Raw genomic sequence first — 14,284 nt, 5'->3', positions numbered from 1 at the left:
CGACAGAAATTACCACAAAGGGTGGTTAGAAACTTGCACCCTGGGGTTATTGGTCCAACCAGTTCGAGTTAGTCATCAGAGGCCAGTTATAGGAGGCTAAAGAAGGCACAGGAGGAGTTTTGACCAGGATGGGAGTAGCCCTGTCTAGATGGATGCTATTGGCATCCTCAGGGAAGTTCCAGATGAATACAAAGCTATGAATCAAATATGTGAAGGCTTTAACACTACATTATTTTGGTAGTTGACAATAAATAAAAATGTGGATGGGATTAATGACATCTTTTATAATCAACAGAGATTCATGAATGAAAACGGGGATGCAGTAAAGAGGTTCTCTGACCAATTATCCGCCACCCCCCTCATGACCTGGTAAAATAGACTGACTCTCGATAGGTTATTGGCAGAAGAGGGCAGTGTAGGTAGAATGATTAGGTTCAGCTCTACACATACATTTCTGATAACACAGCTCATGTTTGGGAAATGGAAAAGTGTTGTAAGAACTGTATTATGGGCTGCTTTCACCTGTATGAGTGTGTTTGTGTTGTGTGGATGTTGTCTCGTCCCATGTGTGAGAGGTTTAATCACCAGGACTCTAGAGAGATCGATGACGCAGCAGATGGTGAGATATGGACCGATTCCGAGCTCCGATCAGTGGGAGGACGAACACAGGCCTCCAGGCCAGGAAGATGGCTCCGTCTCTTTCAATAACGAGGAGCCAATGTTTGATGAAACAATTTTCAACATTTAGATTCACTGTTCCTTTAATGAAAATTATGATGAAAATCCTAAACAGAAGTGTCATAATTGGAAATAGGCCTAGGACAGTAATGGAGGAATAGGAGGAATATTCATGTATTGGACTTGTTTAAATCCATATAGCCTGTGATTGTTAGTGAATACTCATAGTATGTGATAATCATTATGTGATCCCATATAGCGTGTGATGTATTTCCATATAGCGTGTGATGTATTTACATATTAGTAGGGTTCTCAGATAGCATGTGATCATATCATGGTGAATTATTGAATCATTTAAGGGTGGAATTGATAAGAGAATTATCTAATAAATGTAAATGAATCAATAAACCATGATGAATTATTAGTCATACAGCAGGTTTAATGAATAATCAATGTAATGATCAATGTAGGGATCGATTAGTCTGATTAGTTCCGGAAAGTCCAGAAACCACTGGAGAGGGAAAGAAATGTGTGTATGCAATTAGGAGGGACACCAGGAGACAGATGGTCAAGGGAGTAAAAGCTTCAAAGAGTTCTTAACCTTGAGGGAAAAGAACAGGCTGAGCTCTGGATAGTGATAAACAGTGTGAGAAGTTTATGGGGGATGCAGGTCACCAACGGATTGTGTGTAAATGCATGTGCGTAAGTAAGCAAGAACTATATAATGACTGTTTTGTTATCCTGACCTCAGAACGTTCTCTGAATAAAGCTACAGAAACCTTTTGCAGAAAGCTGAGTCCTTGCCTAATTATTTTAACCCATTGTCTTACAAACCTTGGGCATTAGTCAAGGCGAATTGATTATTGATTATTATCATCAAGATATTAAATTCTTTTAACACCCCGCTGTCTGAAACACTCATCCAGCCATTCCTCTGGGTAACCCCGCTGTCTGAAACACTCATCCAGCCGTTCCTCTGGGTAACCTCGCTGTCTGAAACACTCATCCAGCCATTCCTCTGGGTAACCCCACTGTCTGTAACACTGACAGTCAGCTTGTTTGTCATAGTCACTCTGTGTACTACAAATCCTGTGTATGTGACTTTATTGGTCGATGGTGAGGATCTTTTTTAGGGGTGTAGGGTGGAAGCTGACTCCGCGTAACAGGGAATTCCTGTCCATCGGCTTCCTGTATAGGTCTGTGCTAAAGCCAACCCCCGTCCCTCTTAATCAAAATGTCCAGATAACTTGTTTCATGCACATGAAAGTTGAGGGTGAATTTCAGATGTTCACTGCTTGTATTGATGAAGGAGTGGAATCGATGAAGTTCCTCTGCTGTCCCCTGGAATAGATGGAACACGTCATCAATGAAGACTTTTTCAGAGCCTGATGAGGTGCTAGAATGAATTGTTAGGGCTGACAATCACATTCTTCTCTAACAACCCCACATACAGATTGGCATAATTAGAAGCTATTTTTTAAACTACAATGACCATAATGACCTGCGTCTCTACTTGTCTTGTTTGTGTTTCTTTTACACCTGCTTTGTAAAAGAGACAGAAGAATGCACAATGGTCAATGCTATCTGGGATCCTTGGTACATCCCTACCCTAAACCCTGACCTTAACCATTTTAAATGTCAACTTCAACGGGCTAGGGACGTCCCAAGGATGTATCTCTACCTAAAAATACATGATCTAAATGATTGATCGTTGGTATTCAGCAGTCATAAAGCCTTATTTACTTTAATGAACTACTAAAATAGTGATTTTGTCAGACAGCAGCTCTACACTTTATTGACTGACTGATCCATTCATCCTTCCATCCCTCAGCCTTCCTCTCCTCTGAAGACCCAGTGAGGGTGGAGCTCAGTCAGAGAGCTGTTGAGGGACTTGTTAGGAAGAACACTTCTACAGCCAGAGAGGTGAGAGGTCACACATGGTTTAGATGGTAAATATTTATGTCCCCTTAGCGGTTCATCACGTCAGCAAAAGGGAATATGTTCCATCATCTATGTTTATTTACATTAGTGCAAATTGTTCACTGATATTGGTGTAATTTCTCACCCCTTTTGGCTGTATGAAGTTAATTTCCCCTCAGACAAACATTTGTTCTTTGATATTATGAAGGTCATTTGTGTCAAATGTACTTTTCCCCTCATTCACCCCATCTCTTTACATTGCTTATGCATATTCAGTGGCCTGACTGGTAGATCTGAACCTAATGCAGCTTGGAGTGATCAGATGACAGAAGTCACATTTAGGTGCCAGGTGTAACTGAGGCCATAGATGCTCCATATCCATTACTTTAAGTGTTTTATATAATATGACTAAATGTGTTTCTGTGTTGCAGGGGCAGTCAAGAAATGGAACAGCAAGGCCACAGAACATGACATAAGCAGAGCTGTGGGAGACCACCTCAAACCCCTGGTAGAGCCGGGGGTGGTGTTTACCACTCCACCACGCCTTCAGCAGGCTGGAAAAGTGGGATTGATCTGGTTGATCCATTTGTTTGTTTCAGTTTGCAGTAGTTGAATCCTTTGACGTATTGTTGAATTAAACATTTATCTTCAACAAATGCACTGGGTTGGTTGAAAAGTGATACTAAACGTACATACCAGCACTATTTTGACATAGTGGGAAATATACTGAATTTATACTGTTTTCATAATAAGATGGACCAAGATACGTATTGGTTTTGCAAGAGTCTGTTGATTGTCAGTCATTGGGTTAATTTCTTTTGCAATATGTTCAAATCAAGCTTTATTTATACAGCACATTTCAGACATGGATGCTTCACAGAAAAAAAAATAAAACAATGAAAATAAACAGAAATATTTACCACAACAAACATAAGATTAACAACTGAAAGACGAATTAGCATTCTAAGGAAAATCCATTGATTAAAATATTAATTGGATGCAACAACCAACCCAAAATATAAGCATGATTTTAGGAGGGGCTCTGAAAGACACTATGGGGGTGTCCACTGAAAGTTGACTAGTAACAACAACTGGGACCTAAAAGACACCCACCATGAGACCCACTAAATCTGCCCAAGAAGAGACAAACAAAAGAAAAACCCACACCAAACTTAAAGACAGGAAGCAAACCAAAAAGGTGGAGCAACTAAAGGTGTTGACTCTCCACATGTATCAAGACAACTGGAGCACTGGGCCAGACACTCTTAAATAGAACCTGGACCAGCTCAGGTGAAACACCTTCCCACTAACGAGATGGACAAGCCAGCACAGGTGTAACACATACTGACTAACGAGATGACACCAATCAGTGCGTCCTACGTGCTAACGAGCTAGACGTGCTAACGAGCTAGACGGGCTAACGAGCTAGACGTGCTAACGAGCTAGACGTGCTAACGAGCTAGACGTGCTAAAGTCCAACCTCAAAACAGAAATGGAAAAACCAAAGCCTATAACACCTTAAGACAACAAATATATCCTATATTTTTGTTGGAAAAGTTTGCTCACCACCAACAGAAAACAACTTCCATTTCACATTATAATCAACTACAATGCTTCACCTTCACCAATATAAACATGGTGTCTACTGGCTGTCAACAATTAAAAATAAGAAAAAAACACGGATTTCTAAATAATAATATACAATAGCATTATTTGTTTCTCCTTTTTCTTTCTATAGAATCCTAAATCCCACTAGCTTCTAGAACACTCGTCTTCCTAAAACTCACTAGATTCTAGAACTCTCCTCTTTCTAAATCCCACTAGCTTCTAGAACTCTCGTCTCCTTGGAACGAGCCCAAACAAAACTCATCTCCAATACGAAAAACGGGCAGTCAAAATAAATAAAGATCCATAGCAACGCACTAGCTAAACACAAAACACAAATCTTATATCCATTTGGGGGGAAATCAGGTTGAATCTGCTCCTGAAACTAACACACCAAAACAAAAAACACATGGAATTGGAGAAATCTTTCACCTCACTGGTTAGAGGACAACCTGCAGAAGACAGTCAGCTACATTTTGGAGTGATGCATTTAAATGTAGGGGTCCCTAAACAAAGGAACACAACACTTATTTGTCATAACTCATCGATATCATGTTGAAATCAATTGTGCCGAGAGGAGGGAGATGAGGTTGCACGTCCTGTTAAAACTAACAGCTCAAAAACCACACAGAATCTGGGAATAATGTGTACATCACTGGTAAGAGGACAATTTGTAGAAAACAGCCAGATAGATTTTGATTCAAGTGCGTAACCAACATGGTAAGTGTAACACACCTCTTTTTTTGTTAGTCACTTTTTATTATATCTCATAAATAGTACTCTTCCATTTCAGAGCCTGGATTTTCCCCCTGAGGCTAATATCCATATCATGTTGAAATCAATAGAACAGGGGCAAACGTTTAGGGTTCTACATTGTGACACTATTAAAATACTCCTAGTACAATGTTAAAACATTCTACATTGTGACATTATATCATTGATATCATGAAACAACTCATTCATGTATTTTCTGATGTTTGATCAGATGTCTTTTACCGGAGAATCTCTTGTCACACTGATCACAGCTATAAGGTTTCTCTCCTGTGTGTGTTCTCTGGTGTCGAGTCAGACAGCCAGATGTAGTAAAACTCTTCCCACATTGACCACAGCTATAAGGTTTCTCTCCTGTGTGTCTTCTCTGGTGTCGAGTCAGAGAGCCAGATGCAGCAAAACTCTTCCCACATTGATCACAGCTATAAGGTTTCTCTCCTGTGTGTGTTCTCTGGTGTAGAGTCAGATGGCTAGATGAAGTAAAACTCTTCCCACATTGAGTACAGCTAAAAGGTTTCTCTCCTGTGTGGATTCTCTGGTGTGATATGAGGCTGGTTGAACTAGTAAAACTCTTCCCACATTGACCACAGCTAAAAGATTTCTCTCCTGTGTGGATTCTCTGATGAATTTTAATGCCTGATGAAGAGGTGGATTTCTTCCCACAGTCAGAGGAGCAGTGAGTTCTCTTCCCTGTGGATCTCTGCAGGTGTTTCTTGAGGTGTTTTGATCTGGAGAGACAGCCAGATGTTGTAAAACTCTTCCCACATTGACCACAGCTAGAAGGTTTCTCTCCTGTGTGTCTTCTCTGGTGTCGAGTCAGAGAGCTAGATGTAGTAAAACTCTTCCCACATTGACCACAACTATAAGGTTTCTCTCCTGTGTGTGTTCTTTGGTGTAGAGTAAGATAGCCAGATGTAGTAAAACTCTTCCCACATAGACCACAACTATAAGATTTCTCTCCTGTGTGTGTTTTCTGGTGTAGAGTCAGAGAGATAGATGCAGCAAAACTCTTCCCACATTGACTACAGCTATATTGTTTCTCTCCTGTGTGTGTTCTCTGGTGTGATATCAGGCTGTCTGGCCGAGTAAAACTCTTCCCACATTGATTACAGCTATAAGGTTTCTCTCCTGTGTGTACTCGCTGGTGTCTAGTCAGATGGCAAGATGAAATATAAGTCTTCCCACATTGATCACAGCTATAAGGTTTCTCTCCTGTGTGTGTTCTCTGGTGTACAGTCAGGTAACTAGATGAAATAAAACTTTTCACACATTGATTACAACTAAAAGATTTCTCTCCTGTGTGTATCCTCTGGTGTGATAACAGGTTGCTTGACTGAGTAAAACTCTTCCCACATTGAGTACAGCTGTACGGTTTCTCTCCTGTGTGTATTCTCTGGTGTAGAGTCAGAGAGAAAAATGTAGTAAAACTCCTCCCACATTGATCACAGCTGTAAGGTTTCACCCCAGTGTGAATTCTCAGGTGTACTTTTAGTGCTTTTAATCTTAAGTAACTCTTCCCACAATCAAAACAGTGGTGAGATTTCTCTCCTGTGTGTGTTCGCTGGTGTATTTTAAGTTCTGATGAAGATTTGCAAAGTTTTCCACAGTCAGAGCAGCAGATAGATTTCTTCCCTGTGGGTCTCTGCTGGTGTTTCTTGAGGTGATAGAATCTGGACAGACTCTTCTCTGACTCGTTAGCATCATGATGTTGAGGCTCCCCAGAGGATCCATGATAGCCACGTCTCTCTCCTGTGTGAACAAGTCAGACAGATAGTTAAAGGCTCTCAACAGCAGAAATCCACTGAAAAAGGTGATGCCAACAGCGTAGCCATGATACTGTACAACAATTGACGTCTGTAATGAATGTTAAAATTACTTGACAATTGTCTTAAGACAGTCAAGTGAGCAACAATAGTCATATTTAGTCTTGTTTTCACATTAGTAGTAACTAGAAATAAGTAAAAGGTGTTGAACTCCTAAGCAGTGTGCCAGGCGACTTTTGTTCTCAAATATAGGCACCTTTCTGTGTTTGCTAAAATTGCGACAAGGGCGATTCGCACACAATTTGATTGCAGAAACACCTCCCTGCTAATGCAGAAACCGCTAGTTATGGATGTAGTATATCTGCCTGGAGCAAAAATGGTGAGCAAGTGGCCAAAGCTGTGCCATTAGAGATCTGGGTTCGAGTCCAAGCTCTGTTGCAGCCGGCCGCGACCGGGAGGCCCATGGGGCGACGCACAATTGGCCCACCGTCGTCCGGGTTAGGGGAGGGTTTGGCCGGCAGGGATATCCTTGTCTCATCACGCACTAGCGACTCATGTGGCGGGCCGGGCGCAGTGCATACTGACCAGGTCGCCAGGTGTACGGTGTTTCCTCCGACACATTGGTGCTGCTGGCTTCCGGGTTGGATGGGCATTGTGTCAAGAAGCAGCGCGGCTAGGTTGGGTTGTGTTTCAGAGGACGCATGGCTCTCGACCTTCGCCTCTCCAGAGTCCGTATGGGAGTTGCAGCGATGAGACAAGACTGTAAGTACCAATTGGGGAGAAAAAAATATATATATTTAAAAAATGGTGAGCAAAGATTAGTTTTCACAATGTATTCTTAATATTACAGCACTAGATCAGGAGTGCTACTCAAGGAAACTCACATTAAGCTCTGTGTCTATTCACTACTTCACCACCATGGGGGAAAACTCGGGGGAGTTCTCATAGGCTGACAGCAAATAAAGCCTCCTTTCCAGGTTGATTATGATTATTATTATCATCATTTGACACTACTTTGGATTATAATTGTAAGGCTCGTTTGAATGTCCTGATTTAATATAATGTTTGTGTTATTGTCGAAAATGCACTACTTTATATTTAAAAACGACTTCAACCAGTAAAATGATCATTGGCTAGTTTTCCCATCAGCCTGACATCAGCCTGCCAATGAGGTTTTGTCCACTAAGTGTATGCCAAAATGGTCTATAATCTCACCTAACAATAACATAGACCTACTGTAGGACCCATAACTTCACCTAACAACAACATAGACCTAGGACTATAAATCATTTAATATTTCAGGTGAAACAAGGAGACTAAAATGTCTTTGTCATGACATTTCATAACCTGATCACCAGATCATTTTGTGAATAATCCCACTAGGCTACTCTGTAATGTGTTGTCATTCTAAATGTCCTGAATAAAGGAAAATAGCTCTGTGTGTTGTACAATAGCCTATCCACCAAGGAACAGTTCTCTACACATTATGAGCTAAGTATCTCCGTTTCCAAACGGACTAACGAGACCCTACTGTAAATCAAGTAGACAATAACACATTATAAATATCGATTTGTTTGGGATGATGGATCAAACGTGGAGCATTTGACTGGCATGCAGAAAATGATTTCCTGGATCAGCTGATGATAGTTGAACATGTGACTGTAACTAAACAGCTACAGTATTAAGTATTATGTGTAATTATTTAAGAACCGCATTAATGACAGTATCCATTTGGGAGTTGTCAATAAAGTTAAGGTGACTCTTGGTTAGAACCATTGGATTTAGTAAACTGAAATGATTTAGGATTTCTGTGCCCATGAAAACTGTTTTCCCAGCGTAACATAAGGAGACAATAAATGTTACGTAGTTAGAGAGCATTTCAGAGATCTGAATACAAAAAACTGTCCGACAGCAAGATCCAGTATTTAAGTTAAAGTTTATCATATGACAAGCTTAACGTTATGACTATAAATACTGTTCCCTGAAGGAGGGAAACTAGGTACAACATACTATTAAATCCACACGTTATGACTATAACTACTGTTCCCTGAAGGAGGGAAACTAGGTACAACTTACTATTAAATCCACACCTCGCTGGAAGCCCCGCATTCCATAGGTGATGAGCGTGAGACTCGGATATATTCCTTAAATGATTTAATCCTTAAATTTAATACCTCACTTCACCGACCCAGGAAGTGGCGGAGCCAAACAGGTGTTGTAACTCGTTCATAACTGGCACGCAGATCGGTAGAAATGGTAAGATAAATTGGCACTTCAAACGGAAATGGAAAAAGTTTGCCTATTTTACCGGAAACTTCAGGAGCATAACGTCAGAATTAACGAAGGCCAGCAGCAGGTGGGGAATTGGTTATTTTCTTCTGGTTATATTGACCTCTGGCTTCCTCAAGTAATTTGTGTGTGTTAATTATTTAATCAAATGCTTGAAGCATCAGTTCAATTTAAGTTCTGCACATACAGTTGATTTTATTAAACACATGGAGTGTGTCTATATGAACAAATACACGTCATAAAATTTCAACCAATCAATTGGTAGAAAGAATACAGTAGGTTGTATCTCTCTAGGTCATGCCAGTAGGTTACAGTAGGTTGTATCTCTCTAGGTCATGCCAGTAGGTTACAGTAGGTTGTAACGCTCTAGGTCATGCCAGTAGGTTACAGTAGGTTGTAACTCTCTAGGTCATGCCAGTAGGCTACAGTAGGTTGTATCTCTCTAGGTCATGCCAGTAGGTTACAGTAGGTTGTAACTCTCTAGGTCATGCCAGTAGGCTACAGTAGGTTGTATCTCTCTAGGTCATGCCAGTAGGTTACAGTAGGTTGTATCTCTCTAGGTCATGCCAGTAGGTTACAGTAGGTTGGAACTCTCTAGGTCATGCCAGTAGGTTACAGTAGGTTGAACCTCTCTAGGTCATGCCAGTAGGTTACAGTAGGTTGTATCTCTCTAGGTCATGCCAGTAGGTTACAGTAGGTTGTATCTCTCTAGGTCATGCCAGTAGGCTACAGTAGGTTGTATCTCTCTAGGTCATGCCAGTAGGTTACAGTAGGTTGTATCTCTCTAGATCATGCCAGTAGGTTACAGTAGGTTGTAACTCTCTAGGTCATGCCAGTAGGTTACAGTAGGTTCTAACTCTAGGTCATGCCAGTAGGTTTCAGTAGGCTGTATCCAAGTGGAAACAATTATCAACCCAATGTGGAAAGTGTTGAATTTGGTCAACAACAAAATGAATGGCTTATTTCCTACATGAGGTTTACTTGATCTAACAGAAGTTTCGTAATGATTAAGTTGTTATGTGGACACGTGACATACCGACAACTTTGATAAAAACACTTTTGGAGTTGTCTCCAGATCGCTATGCATATTCATGCTAGTAGATTAGCATCTCTCTCCATTGAATACAGGCGGTTGACGACAACAACCCTCATAGAATATAAACAATAGATTACAATAATAAGATGTATCCACCAATCCAAAGACAGGATAGGCGGGAGATAGACAACCCACAGTGCAGCTTTGTGGACAACGACTCCCCTTGTCAGGACGGAGAGACATCTTGTCAGTATATCCATAATCTTTGGTGTAGCCAACCCAACTCTCACATGGCTCTATTGGGGGTCACGGTGTGTAGTAAAACATCACTACATTAAAATCACTACATGCCGTGGCCCCCCAGTCTGCGGTCAGCAGATAGACCCTCCTCAAATATATATGTCAAGTCACTTTTTGGAAACGGAACGGAGAAAACAAGGGGTAGCTTGTCTCTACGTCGTCTGATTCTAGACATATCAGTCATCATCCCAGGGCCCTCCGTTGAAGAGGTATTGACGAGCCAACTTCGAATATCCAAAGTTAAAAACTAATTGAAGGCGGTACTTACTGGTGTTAATCAGATCTCCTATCTCCTCCTCTTCATCTTCCAATGTGACAGTAATCTCTCCTTCCTTCTTCACTCCAAAAACAGCATCATCCTCTTCTTCCTCTTGTTTAACTGAAACGTCTTTCTCTTCATCTTTCACTGTAACAACCTCACCCTCTACTTCTTGTTTTACTGTAACATCCTCCTCTTCCTTTTCCTCCTCTTCTTTTACTGTAACATCCTCCTCCTCTTTCACTCTGAACGCATCTTCTTCTTTCACTGAAACGTCTTTCTCTTCTTCTTTCACTGTAACAGCCTCACCAGCTACTTCTTGTTTTACTGTAAGATCCTCCTCTTCCTTCTCCTCTTTCACGACAATGTTCAGCCCCAGAGCTTCTTTCTCCGTCCAGCAGACCTCATTTTCTTTAACAGGAGGGGAGTAGTTTAGGGAGCTCATGTTCGGGGATGTTAGCTAGCTAGCTATCATTAGCGACTAGGCTAATGCTAACTTAACCAGCCAGCTACTATAGCTGACTAATAAAAAATAACGTAATATTAAATTAAATAGGTTAACAAGTAGATACGACAGAAGTTTGTCTAAAACACAGTAGCTAATATAGACCGAAAGCGTATAAACAGCTTGAATCTTTCGGCTATGTTGGCTAGCAAGCTACCGAGGTGGTTGACGAGCTGTTTATGAAGAACCGTCCACTAGATTATACGTCACGCTGCAGCATCGCCTGAAAGACGCACATCGCCGTCTGCTGACTGGAGGGAAACGCAGTTGAGGATCACATTTTATATTCAGTCAAAGATTATTTTACATGGATTTAATTAAATAATACTATTGAGACATACAAAGACAGGAATGTGGTGATTGATTAGTGAGAATAAAAAATGTTTACTACAGCACATTTAAGGCAGTTTCATTCCGTCAAACAACATATAATTAAGTAGCCAGCTGCTGTAGGTCTATACTGCTCCTACATGGTGTAACAATACATCATGTAGATGTATATAATGAACAGACTAGGTCTATACTGCTCCTACATGGTGTAACAATTGTTAGGGTTGAACTGGCTATTTGTATGCATAACCTTTATAATATACTGGGGAAGCTATGCTACAATATTAAGTATATGAACTGCGAGTAAATCAACTGAAGACAAGAAGAACTACAACCGGCAACAGGAAGTGCGTCACGACGCTGGGATCAGCCTACACGCCGACGACAGGAGGAGCAAGTTTAAACCACGCTCCTCCTCCCTCGGACAGGCCAGCATTGAGCGGGAACTATCTCTGTCAGTATAAAAGAGAGAACAATAGGATGTGTCGCTCTCTTCTCTGTTTTGCCCTGCGAGGTAAAACAGCGAGACCGTATATATACACGAACCACACATATAACACGCACGTGTTTGCATTAATTAAAGTACAGCTAAATCAGAAGTTACTATGTGCTGACTATTTTGTTCTGTTACCAGAAACGAACTGTCGCAACATTAACATGGTGAACCCCGACGGTCTGGTATATAGGACGTTTACGCTGAGCATTTAATCAGCCAATTGGACTTCGCTTTCGGGGAAACGGTCTGCTTTACAAATTGTCCGGGCTACTAAAAACAGGTAAGCAGACACCTATTGTTATAATAACTAAAGATCTGCATATTGGCTTTAACCAAATTAATTTTGTGAAGCACCTGTTCGATGTAAGTGAACAAAATTATGAATTATTATGAGTAGATAAGAAATTTGATAGTCACCATTGTGAAATGCAAACCTGTGGTAGATGTGTTGTTATTAATGGTACCTTTGAGTATTTTGCACCTGGCGAGATCCGTAAAATATAAAAGGTGCGGTTAGGTTCAGGGAGAATACTGAAATCTATCGGCGAGATTCGTAAGGAAGGATACGATTAGGTTCGATGATATAGGGAATAATTGGGTTTGTAATTGGTATCGGCAATGATTCGTACATATAGAAATGCGGTTAGGTTCGATCGGGAAATTTTAGATAGAGAATAATTGGGTTTGTAATTGGTATCGGTAATGATTCGTACATATAAAAGTGCGGTTAGGTTCGAGGAATTACCCCGACAATGATCGTGAAATTTTAGATAAGAATACTGGATGACCGGCAAGATTCGTTCATATAAAGGTGCGGTTGGGTTCGGTAGAGTAATTCTTGGGAAAGGAGGTGAGGTTATAAGGCGAAATAAAAGAGGAATACTGAATTGAGGATTTAAAGATAAGAGAATAATGGTATAATAAAAGGATTGGAAATAAAATAATATGATAAATTTAGGCGTGGAATAATAGGGAATAGTTTACTGTTTGAAATTATTAACGAAAAAGCAATAAAAGACGGGAGGAATATTTTAGATAGGACGATAATTGTGGCTATTGGCAAGGCCCATACTGCGGGAGTGGTTGGGTCTGAAGAATATATGTTTTAAATGAGATATTGTTGACTCGACTGGCTAGTTATCAAATTAGTTGATGTTTGAAGCTTGACACTGTAAAACACGGGTTTAAATAATTGGTTTGAAATGTTATGGAGTGATATTTGAATTGTATTGAATAACTCCGGTTCCATATAATTAGGTTAAAATAAGAACCGAGTTTAACTAAATAGGTTGAAATAAGTTGATTTAAATAAATAGTTAACGTGCTTTAAATAAGGGACTAATTATCGAATTGGTCAGAAATAAAAACTAAAATAATACAGTAAAACTAAAATATGACTATCAGTGAAGAAGCGGAGAGAGTATTACAGGCTCTAAAATCCACGCTGGAAATCAATGGAGGGAAGGAATGGAAGAGACGAGGAGAGAAACTCTATATGGATTGGATAGAGGATGGTTGGGTATTGTCTCCTGATGGAGTTCCCACAGAAGGTGAGCCAGGTAGAATACTGGGAGCATTGAAGCGGAAAATTCAGAAAGCAGAGGGGAAATGGAAGAAAGCGGGAGAACCCGGAGAAGGTACATTTATGGAAGCAATGGAGAAAGCCAGACAGAAGGAGAGAATAGGACTGATAATGATAGATAAACTTAAGAAAATGGGGAAAGAAAAACAAACGAGGAGGAACAGGAAAAGACAGAGAGGACTCCCACGGCTCACACAGAGACAACATCTAAACCCATATTATACCCCTCCCTGGCTGACCAGGGGTGGCGGGAGAACCCAGATAGCGAGGTGGTGGTAGTGGGACGGAGGCAACTATATCAAGTGCCGCCCGTAACTTTACCCCCTCCCCCATATGCTAGTCCTCAGGGAGCGGAGGGAGGTAGAGAGGAAGAGATACAGGGAGGAAGACAGGGTGTAGCCACTTTATTAAAAAAGTGGATAGAAACAAAGGGAGATATAATGATAAGAACGTGGGGTCGAGAGCGTGTAAGTGGTGCTGCACCACCCAGAGCCCCCAGTAGACCCGTTTACCATAACCAAAGTCCGGATGGGAATAGACAAAAGAAAGGGGGAGATGGATGCTTTAACTGTAACAAACCGGGTCATTTTGCTAGAGAATTTGAGGTTCTGTGTAAACACTGCAATAAAATAGGTCGAAACTGCAAAAAGAGTGAATCGGTTGAGATAGAGCAACTAACAGTAACTGTCGGGGTAACAGAGTACCTGATAACAAACCTAGGAGAAATAGCGGGGAGGAGCAGAGACTCCG

The 14,284-nt window shown here is 40.8% G+C and overlaps 1 protein-coding gene across 1 annotated transcript; it reads right to left on the bottom strand.

Annotated features, from left to right (window-relative positions):
• Positions 1-3,368: 3,368 nt before the first annotated feature.
• Positions 3,369-11,285, bottom strand: LOC145863369 (uncharacterized). The gene is made up of 2 exons (XM_082968331.1): positions 10,631-11,285; positions 3,369-6,723 (listed from the first exon to the last, which is right to left on the bottom strand). Exons 1-2 carry the CDS (start codon positions 11,064-11,066, stop codon positions 5,159-5,161), a joined length of 2,001 nt encoding a protein of 666 aa, XP_082824457.1. The 5' UTR covers positions 11,067-11,285; the 3' UTR covers positions 3,369-5,158.
• Between the last annotated feature and the right edge of the window lie 2,999 nt (positions 11,286-14,284).

The sequence above is a fragment of the Salmo salar genome, chromosome 02, assembly GCF_965601325.2.
Source record: "Salmo salar chromosome 02, fSalSal1, whole genome shotgun sequence".
NCBI lineage: Eukaryota > Metazoa > Chordata > Actinopteri > Salmoniformes > Salmonidae > Salmo > Salmo salar.
This window is presented reverse-complemented; position numbering and strand designations above follow the sequence as displayed.